The sequence below is a fragment of the Myxocyprinus asiaticus genome, chromosome 16, assembly GCF_019703515.2.
Source record: "Myxocyprinus asiaticus isolate MX2 ecotype Aquarium Trade chromosome 16, UBuf_Myxa_2, whole genome shotgun sequence".
In the NCBI taxonomy this organism is placed as follows: domain Eukaryota; kingdom Metazoa; phylum Chordata; class Actinopteri; order Cypriniformes; family Catostomidae; genus Myxocyprinus; species Myxocyprinus asiaticus.
Window position 1 is genome coordinate 4030136 of NC_059359.1, and position 15675 is coordinate 4045810.

The window sequence follows — 15675 nt, forward strand, 5'->3', positions numbered from 1 at the left end:
GGCCCCATTTCCAGCAGCCATCACTCCAAAACCTTATCCTTGAGTAATCATGCTAAATTGATCATTTGGTACTAGAAAATCACTTGCCATATCAAACACAGCTGAAATCTATTTGGTTCATTAAATGAAGCTTAACATTGTCTTTGTGTTTGTTTTTGAGTGGCCACAGTATGCAGTAGACTGGCGTGTTTTAAGGTCAATATTAGGTCAAAAATGGCAAAAAAGAAACAGCTTTCTCTAGAAACTCATCAGTCAATCATTGTTTTGAGGAATGAAGGCTATACAATGCTTGAAATTGCCAAAAAAAAAAAAAATGAAGATTTCATACAAAGGTGTTCACTACAGTCTTCAAAGACAAAGGACAACTGTCTCTAACAAGGACAGAAAGAGATGTGGAAGACCAGATGTACAACTAAACAAGAGGATAAGTACATCAGAGTCTCTAGTTTGAGAAATAGACGCCTCACATGTCCTCAGCTGACAGCTTCATTGAATTCTACCCGCTCAACACCAGTTTCATGTACATCAGTAAAGAGAAGACTCAGGGGTGCAGGCCTTATGGGAAGAACTGCAAAGAAAAAGCCACTTTAGAGTGGGCAAAGAAACACAGACGTTGGACAACAGATAATTGGAAAAGAGTGTTCTGGATCTTAACCCCATTGAGCTTTTGTGGGATCAGCTAGACTGTAAGGTGTGTGAGAATTGCCCGACAAGACAGACACATCTATGGCAAGTGCTACAGGAAGTGTGGGGTGAAATGTCACCTGAGTATCTGGACAAACTGACAGCTAGAATGTCAAGGATCTGCAAAGCTGTCATTGCTGCACATGGAGGATTTTTTAATGAGAACTCTTTGAAGTAGTTTAAGAAGTTCTGAACATTGTTTTCAAATTGTAATAGTAATTTTTCACATTATTAATGTCCTGACTATACATTGTGATCAGTTGAATGCCACTTTGGTGAATAAAAGTACCAAATTCTTTCCATAAGAGCAAAACCTGTACATTATTCCAAACTTTTGGCCACCAGTGTGTGTGTGTGTGTGTGTGTGTGTGTGTGTGTGTGTATATATATATATATATATATATATATATATATATAAAAAAAAGAATAATACAGAAAATTAAAATGCAATAAAATGCAAGTGAAGCATTAAAAATGACAATACAAAAGTGGATTTAGAACACAACATATTGTTTATTTCCATATTATTGAACGTAAGCCTATTATTGGCCTACAATTCACAGCAATCCATTTTGCAATTTAATTTGTGAATCAGTCTGAGATTTATTAAAAGGGCTTGTCTAAGGACCTGTTAATGTACATCTGCATCAGACGGACGCTTTTAGAGCATCTCTGTTGTGTTGCGTCATAAACATACTGTTTTTAAGTCGCTGTGTCAAGTTAAACGAAGTTTGAAACGTAAAAAAAAAAAAACCCGTCTTGAGATCCCTGCATTCAGATTTGTGTTCCATCAAGCTGTGTTTGTACGCAAGAACGTTTTCTCATCTTGTGTTGTCTCCTCTTGGTAAGTGTGGTTTGTTCTCTGTATATGCTGTGTGTTGTCTATACATCGAGTTCTGCTTACTGCCCCTGGAGAAAACAGGTGGTACTCCATGATTGAATTGCTTACACCGATAAGCCACAACATTAAAACCACCTGTCTAATATTCTGTAGGTCTCCCTCGTGCTGCCAAAACAGCGCCAACCCCCAACTCAGAATAGCATTCTGACATGCTATTCTTCTCACTACAATTGTACAGAGTGGTTATCTGAGTTCAAACCTCTGTTGACCTCTCTCATTAACAAGGCATTTCCATCCACAGAACTGACGCTCACTGGATGTTTTTTGTTTTTGGCACCATTCTGAGTAAATTCTAGAGACTGTTGTGTGTGAAAATCCCAGGAGATCAGCAGTTACAGAAATACTCAAACCAGCCCATCTGGCACCAACAATCATGCCACGCTCCAAATCACTGAGATCAAATTTTTTCCCCATTCTGATTGTTGATGTGAACATTAACTGAAGCTCCTGACCCGTATCTGCATGATTTTATGCACTGCACTGCTGCCACACGATTGGCTGATTAGATAATCGCATGGATAATTGTTGGTGCCAGATGGGCTGGTTTGAGTATTTCTGGGATTTTCACACACAACAGTCTCTAGAATTTACTCAGAATGATGACAAAAACAAAAAAACATCCAGTTCTGTGGATGGAAACGTCTTGTTGTTAAGAGAGGTCAACAGAGAATGGCCAGACTGGTTCGAACTGACAAAGTCTATGATAACTGTACAATTGTAGTGAGAAGAATATAATATCAGAATGCTATTCTGAGATGCGGGTTGGCGCTGTTTTGGCAGCATGAGGGGGACCTATACAATATTAGGCAGGTGGTTTTAATGTTGTGGCTGATCGGTGTATGTGAAAGGAATATTCCTTATTACGGTCCGGGAACATTAATTGCTGTAATTTTTTTTTATATAATTAATCGCACTGAATATACACATTAAATCATCAGCCCTAATATATACAGTACAGTATATACTGTATATATTAGAGCTGTCAAAATTAATGCGTTAACACATGCAATTAATTTAATTTTTCTTAATCGCGATAAGCGCATTTACTGTTAATAAAGCATAAACCAGCATAAACACTGGTAAGAAGGGCAGAATCTTTGCGATGTGTCCGCCCGGACTCATTACACTGACGCACACACCAAAACACACACACAACAGTCGTGTCAGTGATCAAAGCCCAGAACAAGCCCAGATGAGAATTTTTCAGCCTAAGTATTAATTTTAATTACCACAGAAGCACGCCAAGTCTTAACTATCACCAAAACAAGATATTTTTTGTCTGCAAGCAGTTTTCATGTGTAGTTCAAAGCGGCCCTGACGCGAATGATGAATGCGGCTTCACGATTGCTGTAACAAAGTATGCCGGTTGATTAATATTGTGGAAGATGAGCGTTTAACCCTTTAAGCTCTGAAGGTGTTTTTAAAGATTTCCTGTATCAGTGGCATACCCAAAATTATAGGCTTATAACTCGAGAAAAAAAAAAAAAAAGAGTGTCAAGTGTTTGGTATCATTGTAAAGACAACTTTTCATATTTTTTAATGGTATAGATTATGATACATTCTGAGACTCTCAGCCTAAGAAACTGCTGAAAAATCCCACAAAAAATTTAGCCAAAAGTTAACTTTTTTCTTATTTTTCTTATTTTACATTTTATATCTCTGGGTGTAAATAAGGTGGCTCCGAAAAACTGCTCTTGATTTGTTCCCAATCATGTCAACTGTATCTGAGAAAAATTTTCTATTTATACGACAAAGCAATCAAAAGCATTACAAAAATGATTTATCCTAGTGTCCAAAAGCCTCTAAAAACATAATAATTGTACATAAGAACTAATTACACATGATTTAAGGTATGCATAGCATGCAGACATGATTTTATTAATGAGATTTCACAGAATGAGTTTCATTCTGTGCCATTTGAATCATCATTGAGTCTGTGTCATGTACTTGGCACCATCTCCTGGTGACCATATGTAACATTGTGCTTTGTGTGGATTATCTAATGATCTATGCATCTGATTACCTTGTGTGTGGGCTCATTTGAAAGATAATCACCTCCTCTAAGTAATTTTATGTTAATGTTCTGTTTATTTTTCATGAAGTTATAAGCAAAAATGCGGCATATAAGCAACACAAATATAACTGTCAAAGACATATACTTAGCTTTTACTCGCTATATTTTTGTCTGTGAGTAAAACAAGTAGGCTGGTTGTATTCTACTCTTTGAGAGCTTTCCAACAACATATGACACATGGCTATTTGATGAGTCTGATGTTTTTTACTGATTACAGTAATATGTACAGTGCACATTTTTTAATTAATTATCAAAACGGAACACTTTTGATTTGTCTGCAAATTTCAAAGCACTTGTTCAGTTTTGGTCATAATGCCTGCATGCACTGGAAAGTGGAGCTTCTAAACTTTTACACGAGACCTATTTTGTGTTGGTCAGGATTGTAGTTATTGATTACTGGTGGGCCCATCTGAGCTTAAAGGGTTTAGAGATTTAATGCCCATTGCAATGAAAATTAAATTAATTTTCTTTATTCATCACACATTATACATATACAGTGAAATTCTTCTTTTTCACATATCCCAGCTAGGCTGGGGTCAGAGTGCAGGGTCAGCCATGATACAGCACCCCTGGAGCAGATAGGGTCAAGGGCCCAACAGTGGCATCTTGGCAGTGCTGGGGCTTGAACCCCCGACCTTCTGATCAGTAACCCAGAGCCTTAACCGCTGAGCTACCACTGCAACCTATGTGGGGACTAGTTCTTTCAATTAGTCAAACTCCCACTTAGACTTTGGGAAACATTTTATGTTACTTGAATTGGTGCTATTTTAATGCATTTTTATCTTTATACTGTGGAAGGCTTTGTTTGGAAAATGTTAATAAAGCGTTATATTATTACATATTGTTTTGTTTTCTTTCCTAAGAAGGAAATAAATGCATTTTGACAGGAAAAGAAGTATATTTAGAGTCAAATTTCAGCACTTTCAAAATCTTCAATTAATCACAAACTATGAGCAATTATGTGATTAATTGCGGTTAAATTTTTGAATCGACTGACAGCACTAATACATATATATTACAAACGAAAAATTACCATTAAGATCTTTTGCATTTTGACATTATTTTCAGGAAATAATTATTATTATTGCATTGCGGTGATGAGAATGGGGGCAAAATGTGCAGAACTGTCAAGAAAATAGTTTCACAATGTAAAAATATTAATGGCCCTAAAAATTCTAAAACGTCCGAAGCCATACGACCCAAATTTCGCTCATTATTCAATGAAAATCTTCTCATTTGTCCTTACACATGCTGCTTCAAGATGTGTCACGCCAGGTTTGAGTTTAATTTACTGTTACTGTTATGGTGCTTTTTTTTTTTTTTAACATTTGGAGCTTGACTGGTGTGATATATCAATGAAACAAAATTTTGTGTTCTAAGCACAAAAGAAAGTTAAAAGGGTTTGGAACAACATGAAAGTGTGTACCAAATTAATTGTCATGTTTGGGTAAACTATCTTTTAAATGCTGCCAATGAAGTGCATTCATATACCTCACGTTACACAACCATGCACTAAATAAGCAGGAAACCACAGTTGAGAGAGTAACCTAGAAACTGAAAATACAGATGAAAAGTGATAAAAAAAAAATAAAAAAAAGTTTGTGACCAATTATATAACTCTGGATATGGCAATGCTTACATTTGCATTTTTTTGCAATGATCTCCAGTGTGCATAAAATCAGTTTCCAACTGAATTATGCATGCTAAACTCATGAAGTGAAAAACTAACTGAAGGACTATATTTGTAACAGTTCATATATGAGGTTATTTGACGAGAGAGCAGTGTAGTCTTTGGTTGTTGCAAAATACTTAAAGGTGATATGTGTCATTATTTCAATGTTATAAAATACATTCTTCTTCCTCAGCTTGATATTCAGAGATAAATATATGTAAATCAATTCATAAGTTGGTTTCCCTGAAAAATAAAACACTGTGGTTCTGTGGTGTTATCAAAACATTGCTCTGTTTGTTTGAGTATCCTGACCAGCCCGACACAGCAACACTGTCTCAGCCAATGGTGGGAGATTAGGGCGGGACTATCTGTTTGTCCAGTCAATGGGGGGAGACTTCGTGAAACATTATTCTTGCAATCCAATTTGGTGACGCTAGTGGCACAGAAATTACACACTACACCTTTAAGTGAATGTACCACCAATATTGAAAAGTGGCTAGAAAGAGAGATATTAATTATTTTGAACATTCTTCTGCATAAACCCATTTTCTACATCAGTATTTTGTCTTGTTTTCCAGTAAAAATGACAAGATAAACATACTTGAGAAGCAAAATTGCTTGACATATTAAGATACAAACTTATTTTAGGGCCACGTTCACACTAATCTGTTTAAGTTTAAATCCTCCATTATCAGTTTCCTTACATCATAGTTTTCCCAAGTATGCGGTAATAAAGAGTGTTTCTTTCTAAAACAAAATGAATGAAAGTCACTTGCAGAAAACAAGCAGGGACTGTTGTATAGGGCTGGAATATCATTGCAATGGTTTTGCTGGTGATATAAATGTAAGTAATATTGAGAATATCACAATGATTTTTAATGCACTTTTTATTTTGCCACATCATTTTCTAAAGAGAGCATAATTAGACTAATTTCTCAACCTTCAGAGCTGCACAATTAATAAAAATAACATCAAAATTGATTATTAAACCACTAAAAGCTGTGATTAAATTAAATGAATACCCTTCATGGTTTGTGTGCGCTTCAGAGTGAACGAGTGATGAAACGCTCCGTTTTAGTTGGACAAAGACATTCTTCTAGTGTGCATGAGAGGCGTAAATGTAGCAAAATTACTGCGTTTTCAAACGAAAAAATAATAGTATGGATCTGACCTCAGAGAATAAATCTTGAACTAAGTTTATTATTCTTATTTCATTGGCAAATTTATTTGTTGTTGTTTTCTTTTCTTTTAACATAAACCTTACTAAATTATGCATTTTTGGGATGTCGCCTGCAATTTTTCACACTCTAATTTAAAAGCTCACCATTCACACATTCTATAGACTTATTGGAAAAAATGTGTCTAATTTTTCAGAGAACCACCCAAATAAAAAGATTCCAATTATTCATGAATAATATTGTATGTTTATAATCTTATGATAATTGGATTTTTACTTTTTTTCTTCTTTTTTTTTCTTTTTTTTTTTTTTTTTTGTAAACATGAAATCCTGGTTCTGTTCACTCAACCTCACTTTGAAAAGTTTATTCTGCTAGTTGGCAGAAAGCACTAAAAAATATTTTTTCTCTATCACATTCCATTACAATTTACAGATCTGAAATGTAGGTGGTGCTCTAACGCATTTTAACCCTCACAGATGTGCTCGTCCATAGACATTCAGTCTAATTTTCAGTTCAAGCACTACCCTTGTTGTTTCATTGAATATCTCGGCCTCTGAGTGGACTAGAAGCTCAATTTAAGTGTCATTAGAAAGCTGAGATCCTCCCCTTTGCGATGATAAATAATCATATAATTTTTATCATCAATAGTCGAAAACATATTTTATGATGATTTGTTTTGCAAGCTTTTCCTTCTGGATGGCATATTTTGTTCTGGACATCTAAGATATAATATTGGATTACTCAGACAAGAAAGCTCACAGACAAGTAAACAATGGTTCATTTTTTTAGAAAGCTGCCTAAGATAAAAGCAGATATAAAGTTTTTGGCTACTTGGGGCTTACAGCAGCAGTTATCGGGGCATTAAAGAGACATTTGTATTGGATGACTTACAGAAATTATATTTCACTTTGGGATTCTTTTGAAAATATTTCGAACTGTGGTATTAGAGTGACTAAATTACTGTATAGTCACATTCCTGAGAATAAGAGCTTTCATTTGATATATGACTTGTCAATTTATGTGCTATGTGAAGGACTTTTATTTCTATATAAATATTTCTACCCAATTACCATCTCCCCATTTCAATGCGAATGTTTTAAGGCCTTATATTGTTTTGTTAAGTAACAAATGCAGAAGTGATGGTTATCTCTGAAAAAGTTCAGATTATAAGCTTTCAAATGATACCTCATATGCCTGACTTATGTATACAAAGACAAACTTTTTTTGCGATATAGCGCCTCCCGTTGGACCCGTCGGTGGGTCCATAGAGTTAAAAAAAAAATTTGTTTTTTTTTTGTTTGTTTTTTGTTTGTTTTTTTGCTAATGGGGTAAGAAAAATAAACTTAATTCATACATTCTCTGAAAACTATTCTTTATATCTTGTGGAATATTGTTTAAGTAAACATATCTCGTTTTAAGCGTATTTGGATATTTTTACTGGAAACTTGACAAAAAAATAAATAAAAAAAATGATTAAGAAAAGTTTTGTTTTTGTTTTTTTGTTTTTGTAGTTGGATGCACTCAAAGAAGGGCCTTGATGTAACATAGTCAAAAAAAAAAAAAACATATATATATATATATATATATTTAAAAAATTTAGTGCTGCTCTCAATTTATGTCTATCCAACACATGCATATGCTAAATTATGCATGAGAGACCAACTCATATATTTTAATCTCTGCACTGTTATGTGGTTTTGTGGATGCAGCCACTATCATCGCCTCTGAGTGCTCTGAGTGGCTAGCATATGGAAATCTCCAAGCGAATGCAGATGCATTAAAGGCAGATGGTGGAGTGGAAGAAATTATTATAGACAATATTTCCTGTTGCAGTACAAAGACACAAGACAGCATTCACACAAAAAATATCACACAGTTGATATCGCAAATTTGCAGAGCTGCTGCAAAGTTCCAGTTGTTGAAGTCGAAATAAGACTTTACATACCAATGACACTGCTAAAGAGTCCCCGGTCTTAAAAGGATAGTTCACCCCAATTTGAAAATTCTGTCATGATTTACTCACCCCCATGTTGTTCGGAAATACTTTTTTCTACGGAACAAAAATGGAGAATTGTGAAGGATTTTCTAGCAGCTCTTTTCCATAGAGATACAGTTCATAGTGATCACGACTATCAGAATGTGTTGCAACAAAATTCTTATATTCTTATATTTACAAATATGCATTTGGCAGACACTTATCCAAAGCAATTTACATTACATTCGAATTATAAATTTAATCTGTTCATGTTCCCTGTGAATCAAACCCATGACCTTGAAGTAGTGTGCACATATGAAAGTAGTAAATATGAAATGCATTACACTGTCAAAATATTTAATCATTCAGCATGTGAATTTTAATATGAAAACCAAACAAAAAACGAAAAGGAGAGAGCGCACCACCATTCCTTTGTACTAATTAAAACTAATGACTCCAAGTGCTGGCATAACAAAGAGCCAGGCGGCATGTTTGCGTTGGTGGTTTGCCTTGATTAAACTCTTCATCCATTCTGCTTAGGAATTTTGAGAATATTGAATAATGCAAGGTGAGACGAGTTCAGCATGAATTACAGAAAGTATTAGATGAAAAGGCTATTGAGAGTTGAGAGGGTGTTTTAGAAAACAACAGTATTGAAGCTTTGTGCATACACATCGGCTCTGTTCCAAAACCTACTAGAGAGACACTTTTCCACCATTGGGCCAAATGGTTCTCATTGCAGAACCGTGCAGATCTGAACCGATCTGGGGCCGTTGGCACAGTTACGTTTGTTTTTTTCCACTGTTAATGTATACTGTATATATTGAGTAAAAGCCATGAAAGCACAGAGTTTAACAGCTTAACTGTTTTTGCTTGTAACTTCATGAAACACAGAATATAGAAACAGTAGATGCTCCTGATTAAAACGAGCCCAAATACAATGTGATATGATGCATAGATCTTAAAATAATCTGGAAGAAAATGCAAAACTACACTGTAAAAAAAAAAAAACTGGCAGCTGTTGTTGCCAGAATAATTATGTACAAAAATACAGTAAAAATGAAAACAACTTTACAGAACAACCTGAAAATGTAACATTTTAAAACTGTTGTAATTTACATGACCACGCTGGCACTGTAAAAAAAAAAAAAAAAAAATTGTTAAATTTACAGTAAAAAAAGTCATAAACTTTATATTAACGTTCTGAAACTGTAAAAATATGCTTTTTACTTTATAAGGTATTGTTAATCACTGTAAAAATTACAGAAGAGCACATGATGTCATGAAGTTCATCAATAGTGGCTCTTCCAGGAGCAATGACCAATAAACATGTAGAGACAGTGCTCAGTGTCACTCACACAAACACTAAACACCATCTGGGTAACACATGTGACATTAAAATAATGCAGTAAACATTAACTAAAGTACATTAAATATAAAACAGAACACCCCAATGTACATAACTGATATTAAAAATAAGAAGAAACATAACTATTCCCATAAAATATAATGAAATGTGATGGGTCATGAAGGGAATTGTGGGAACGCCCGATTATTGTTTTTTACTGAAATTTTAACAATAATTTACTGTAAAAAGTACATATACTCTCTTGTTAAATATAATGTAAATTTTTACCATTAATTATACAGGAAAATCATATTTTTTATATCTAAAATATTTAATTATTTACATTTTATTGTAAAACTACTGTATTGTCTTTTAAAATATATATATCAAAAAATTACTGTATATTTTACAGTTAATATTCATTAATCAATTAACGTTTTATTTCTGTAGCATTTATACAGCCTGTTACCGTTAAAAATATAGACATTTTTTACAGTGTCCCTTAGATTTCTTTTTTTCATCATCCTGGTGGAGGGTCTCTGGTTACAAAGTGGACCAATCAAAGCTGTTGCATCTTCATAGATGTGACGCATACTAGTTACATATTTGGGGAGGTGCACGTCAGACTACGAAGTAGGTTTGATGCAAAAGTATAAATCAGTCATAAGAACTCAAAATGTTAAAGCAAAATGCTAATGCCGATCTACATCAATTGTGAGTTGAATACTACATTTAATAGTAATAAAGGGATAGTTCACCAAAAAATGAAAATTCTTTCTTCGTTTACTCACCCTCATGCCATCCCTGATGTGACTTTCTTTCTTCTGCTGAACAAAAACAAATATTTTTAGAAGAATATTTCAGCTCCGTAGGGCCATACAATGCAAGTAAATGGTGGCCAGAACTTTGAAGGTCCAACAAGCACAGAAAGGCAGCATGAAAGAAATCCATATGACTCCAGTGGTGAAATCCATATTTTAAGAAGCGATTTACCACTGGAGTTATATGGATTACTTTTATGCTGCCTTTATATGCTTTTTGGACCTTCAAAGTCCTGGCCACCATTCACTTGCATTGTATGGATCTACAAAAGTGGTTTATTTTTGGGTGAACTATCCCTTTAAAGATAGTAGTGCCATCTTACATTTTTGACGGGAATGAAAATGAGGCTGTGAGGGACAGACTTACAGTCTCTTCAGTGTGTTGTCTTGTTGTTTAAAGTGTTTTGGATCGTTCTGCTGAGGAAACATAAAAAAAAAAAAAAAAAAAAAAAAAGCATCTTCCCAAAAATTCAAGTGGAGAAAAAAACTAAAGAGAATACACGATTTGTGGAAAATTGATAGCTTTATAGTACAGCTTTACACAGTGCATGCCATTGAAAAGACTTTCATTCCTGTCAAAAATCAAATATGGCAATACTGAAAATAAAGTCTATGAGAACACTCCTAATCAGTCACCTATGAGGTTCCTTTTCAATTAGGATAATGCCTTAGAGGGAGCAAGACAGCTCTCTATGGGTTTTGGAACAGAGCTCATGACATGGTCTCTCTGCTGTATGTTATTTTTGGTATTTAGCTCCCCCTAGAGCTCTAGCATTGACTGACCACAAGCAACACAATAACTCAATGTTTTATAATGTGTGTTCAGAGTCATTTTATTAAAAATATCAAAAGCTTTTCTTTACTAAACAATCATTGATTCAGAATGTCTATGTACAGCAGGCATAAATACATGTAGAAAATACATTCATTCATGAAAGCAAACTTTTTTGTCCGTACAAGACTTGGCGACCTCTTGTTATAAATTTCAGTGGCTGTAAATCTACAAAGTAGTATGCAAAACATTTATACCCGTTTTGTGCATTTATACAACATGGCTTTCCTCGTTTCAGTCCGTAGACAGGGGAAATAATTTCAGTAGGGTTTTTGAAGGCAAAGATCCAAATAAGTTAATGTCCCATGGTAGTTATTATCCCTTTTATGTGATCAAAATTTGCAGCAGAATCCACATCCTTTGTTGTGACAACAATTGCAGCAATATCTGCACAAGGAAAGATGACTTTGGCGTTTAGTCCTGAAGAGTGCCTATTGGTACAAAAGAGACGATTTTGTTAAAAGGAAGTGTGGGTAACGTTCTGCCTAACATCTACTGTGCTCGACAGAAGAAAGAAGGTCATATGGGTTTGGAACAACATGAGGGTGAGTAAATGATGACAGAATTTTCATTTTTGGGTGAACTATCCCTGAATAAAGTAACGTTTTAATTACATTTTATATTATTATTATCTTTATTATGTAGTATCCATTTTTATAAAAGCAATAGGGCACTCAAAAGCGCAGTTCACATATAGCACATATAGCATGGCCTACTGCTAAATTAAAAAATATTTAGCTTTTTAAAAACCTGTAACAGGTAGCATACCAGAGGATTTGTTTGTTCCAGTGAAGTTTCTGTCATGAGCTGGTTCTCTTGTTTGGCTTCAGTCTCCAAATTATGCTCATCGTGAAACTGCTATTTAGAAATAAAAGGTAAGACTTTATAACAGGCAGTAACTTTTCAGTCATTAACAAAACATGAAAACATATTAATACAAGTTTGATGACATTTCTAGCCATTTTAAAGGTCAGTTACAAGATATGTTAAAGGAATATTCTGGGTTCAAAACAAGTTAAGCTCAATCAACAGCATTCGTGGCATAATGTTGATTACCACAAACATTTATTGTGACTTGCACATCCTTTTCTTAAAAAAAAAAAAAAGAAGAAGCAAAAATCACGGTTCCAGTGAGGCACTTACAATGGAAGTGAATAGGGCCAATTTGTAAACGTTAAAATACTCACTGTTTCAAAAGTGTAGCCAAAAGATGTAAACAATATTCGTGTAAACATGATTTTAGTGTGATAAAAACACTTACAAACCTTTTCGGAGTAAAATTACAGCCAATTTTACAACTTCGCCATGTCGATGTAATGTCAACAAACTCTAAAACGACTGTAAAAATGACGATTTAAACAACTTTAGAGTTCAAATAATACATGACTTTTTACAGATGTAAGTGCTTTAATAAACTTATAAGCTTCACATTTCTGCCTACTTGCCCCATTGACTTCCATTGTAAATGTCTCACTGTAACCCAGATTTTCACTTTTGTTTTGTTTTTGTTTTATTTTTATTTATTAAGAAATGGAGTGACGAGTCGAAATAATTTTTTGTGGTAATCAACATTAAACAAATGCTGTCAATTGAGCTTAACTTGAGCTGAACTCTGAATATTCCTTTAAGTATTGTGTAATATAATGTTCGTTAATGGTAGTTTTAGTAACACTATTTATGCATATTAGCCTATAATACATTTTTAAAGTTTTTATTTTAAATTTTTATGCAGTATAGCTTTTAATGCATTCAAAGTCTCTTATAATAGACTACTCCATAGGCTCGGTAATTATTGCAATGCATAAACTCACCTGTGTGAATGGAACAGCAGCCGTTTGGAGGATGCAAACACATGCAATTAGGACTGCAGCAACAAGAGCGACGTGCGTGCACTTCATTTTCTCTTCAATAATGCCGCTCGGTCCTTCTCTTTAGGAGTCAGGTGTAAGATGCGTCAATACGCACTAAAATAATATCTGCTGAAAAGATACTCTTCTCTTCAAAATGACGTTTTAAGGTTTGATCAGAGTCTATTTATGTTGAGATCAGAGCACGTCAGTCTGCTCCCCTTTGACCTGCCTGAGACTCTTCCAGTCATCTATTACACAACACTGGAAACTCTGAGCAACACCAGAGATTACACCAAATTACACCAAAAGCCTGCAGTGGAACAGTAGATTAATAAAACAAACCAATTAAACAACTAACTAACTGACTACAGAAAGAAAGAAAAATAAATATAGCTAATAACAAAAATTCCATTATTAAGAAAAAAAATAACAAGTAATTTTGGTTACTGTTAATGGTAACACTTTGCAATAAAGTTATATTTCTTAGCATTAGTAAATGCATTAAGTATCACAAACTAACAATACACGATATATTTTTATACAGCATTTATACATTTTGGTTGATGTTAATTTATAAAACTAAAATTGTTCATTGTTAGTTCATGTTAGTTCATAATGCATGAACTAATGTAAACATATTCAACTAATTTAACATCCACCAAAATTAGCAAGTGTGGTAGCACTTTATAATAAGGTTGCATTTGTTAAAATTAGTAAATGCATTAGGTATCAGGAACTAACAATAAAGAATATATTTTTACAGTATTTCTTAATCTTTGTTAGTTAATACAAATACATTTGTTTATTGATTATGTTAGTGCATAGTGCATTAACTAATGTTAACATATACAACTTTTGATTTTCAAAAAGTGTTAGTATGTTCAAAATTAACATTAACCAAGATTAATAAATGCTGTAAAAGTATTGTTCATTGTTAGTTCATGTTAACTAATGTTAAAAAATGTAACCTAATTTTAAGGTGTTACCGCATTTATTAATCTTGGTTAATATTAATTTTGACATATACTAACATATATTTTATATGTTAACATTAGTTAATGCACTATGAACCTACATAAACTAACAATGAACAATTGTATTAACATTAACAAAGATGAATAAATACTGTAAAAATATATATATTGTTCATAGTTAGTTAATGATATCTAATGCATTTACTAATGTTAACAAATGCAACCTTATTATAAAGTGCTACCATAAGGGCTGTAAAAGTATTGTTCATTGTTAGTTCATAATGTAAACAAATACAACCTAATTGTAAAGTGTTACCATTAACATAAACAGAGCTTGTTATAAAAAAACATTTTATCTTAACAACTGCATTTTGGTGGTAAATGTGCTTAATTGTCAATGTTAATAATGTTAATTTCAACATATACAATGTACTGGTATATGTTAACTTTAGATAATGCATTATGAACCAGCATTAACTAACTATGAATGTGCATGTTTTTTTATTTTATTTTTTTTATTTTTCTTTTTATTATTATTATTAACATTAACCAAGATTAATAAATGTTGCTAAAAAATATTGTTTCTTTTTAGTTTATAATACCTAATGCACTGAGGACCCCTAAAATGTGATCCACCTGTGAGGGACACCCTTCCTAAAATATACAAGCCACTATATCTTTGTATGTATAAAGAAATGTATATTAATGTATGAGGACATAGTTTTACTGTGTAAGAAAAACAGTAAGCGAGATACTATAAAGACAACATGTTGTTGGCAAAATTAAACATTTGGAATGTATAAAAGTTAGATTTACATACCTAAGAAGAAAATTTGGAAATATTAGGAATTATTGTCTTATAACCCCCAGTGAGCATGCTAAAGGCGACAGTTTTGCGGAGAAACTATCAGTCAATATAAAAATAACAATGAAATGGCAATAATGTCAAATATGACAAAAATTATTTTTGTTTTTCATAAAAATATTTTGATATTTGTTCATGAATAGAAACATGGGATTGTGTTACAAATAAACTAACATCTTAATAGTGATTATCATTAGATTTTCATTACTATTTTACTGTATTTTTTATTATATTACTATAATACAATGATTTTTATTTAAATCAGCATTAAAGGTAGTACATCAAATACAACCATGATTTATAAATAGTGATTTAAATAATATGTAATTTTATTTTACAGGATGATTGACTCTAAATCTGACATTTTTCAGTGTTAACGAACTGTGTAGGACAAGCTCTGTGCTTTCGCTATATTTACAGTGAATGCAGTCTTTCTCAAGAGTTTAGTGACACATTTGCACGTTTGTTAGAAAGAGACGCCAGTGCTATCAGCTGGGATCT

General features: G+C 33.3%; 1 protein-coding gene across 2 annotated transcripts; it reads right to left on the minus strand.

The window, feature by feature from the left end:
- Positions 1–11460: 11460 nt before the first annotated feature.
- On the minus strand, positions 11461–13503 carry LOC127454319 (hepcidin-1-like). Of its 2 annotated transcripts, none has more exons than XM_051721435.1 (3): positions 13297–13503; positions 12254–12340; positions 11461–11916 (listed from the first exon to the last, which is right to left on the minus strand). In XM_051721435.1, the coding sequence occupies exons 1-3, from the start codon at positions 13381–13383 to the stop codon at positions 11818–11820; spliced, it is 273 nt and encodes a 90-aa protein (XP_051577395.1). In that variant the 5' UTR covers positions 13384–13503; the 3' UTR covers positions 11461–11817. The 2 variants fall into 2 exon arrangements, with proteins under 2 accessions (XP_051577395.1, XP_051577394.1); XM_051721434.1 differs by having other exon boundaries at positions 12254–12343; positions 13297–13501.
- Between the last annotated feature and the right edge of the window lie 2172 nt (positions 13504–15675).

Excerpts from the sequence above, each read along its gene's own strand:
- LOC127454319 (XM_051721434.1), bottom strand. The coding sequence starts at position 13,383 with ATGAAGTGCACGCACGTCGCTCTTGTTGCTGCAGTCCTAATTGCATGT. Across the intron at positions 12,344-13,296 it reads CTGCTGTTCCATTCACACAG|CAGTTTCACGATGAGCATAA; the intron begins GTGAGTTTATGC and ends ATTTCTAAATAG. Across the intron at positions 11,917-12,253 it reads TGGAACAAACAAATCCTCTG|GCACTCTTCAGGACTAAACG; the intron begins GTATGCTACCTG and ends TTGTACCAATAG.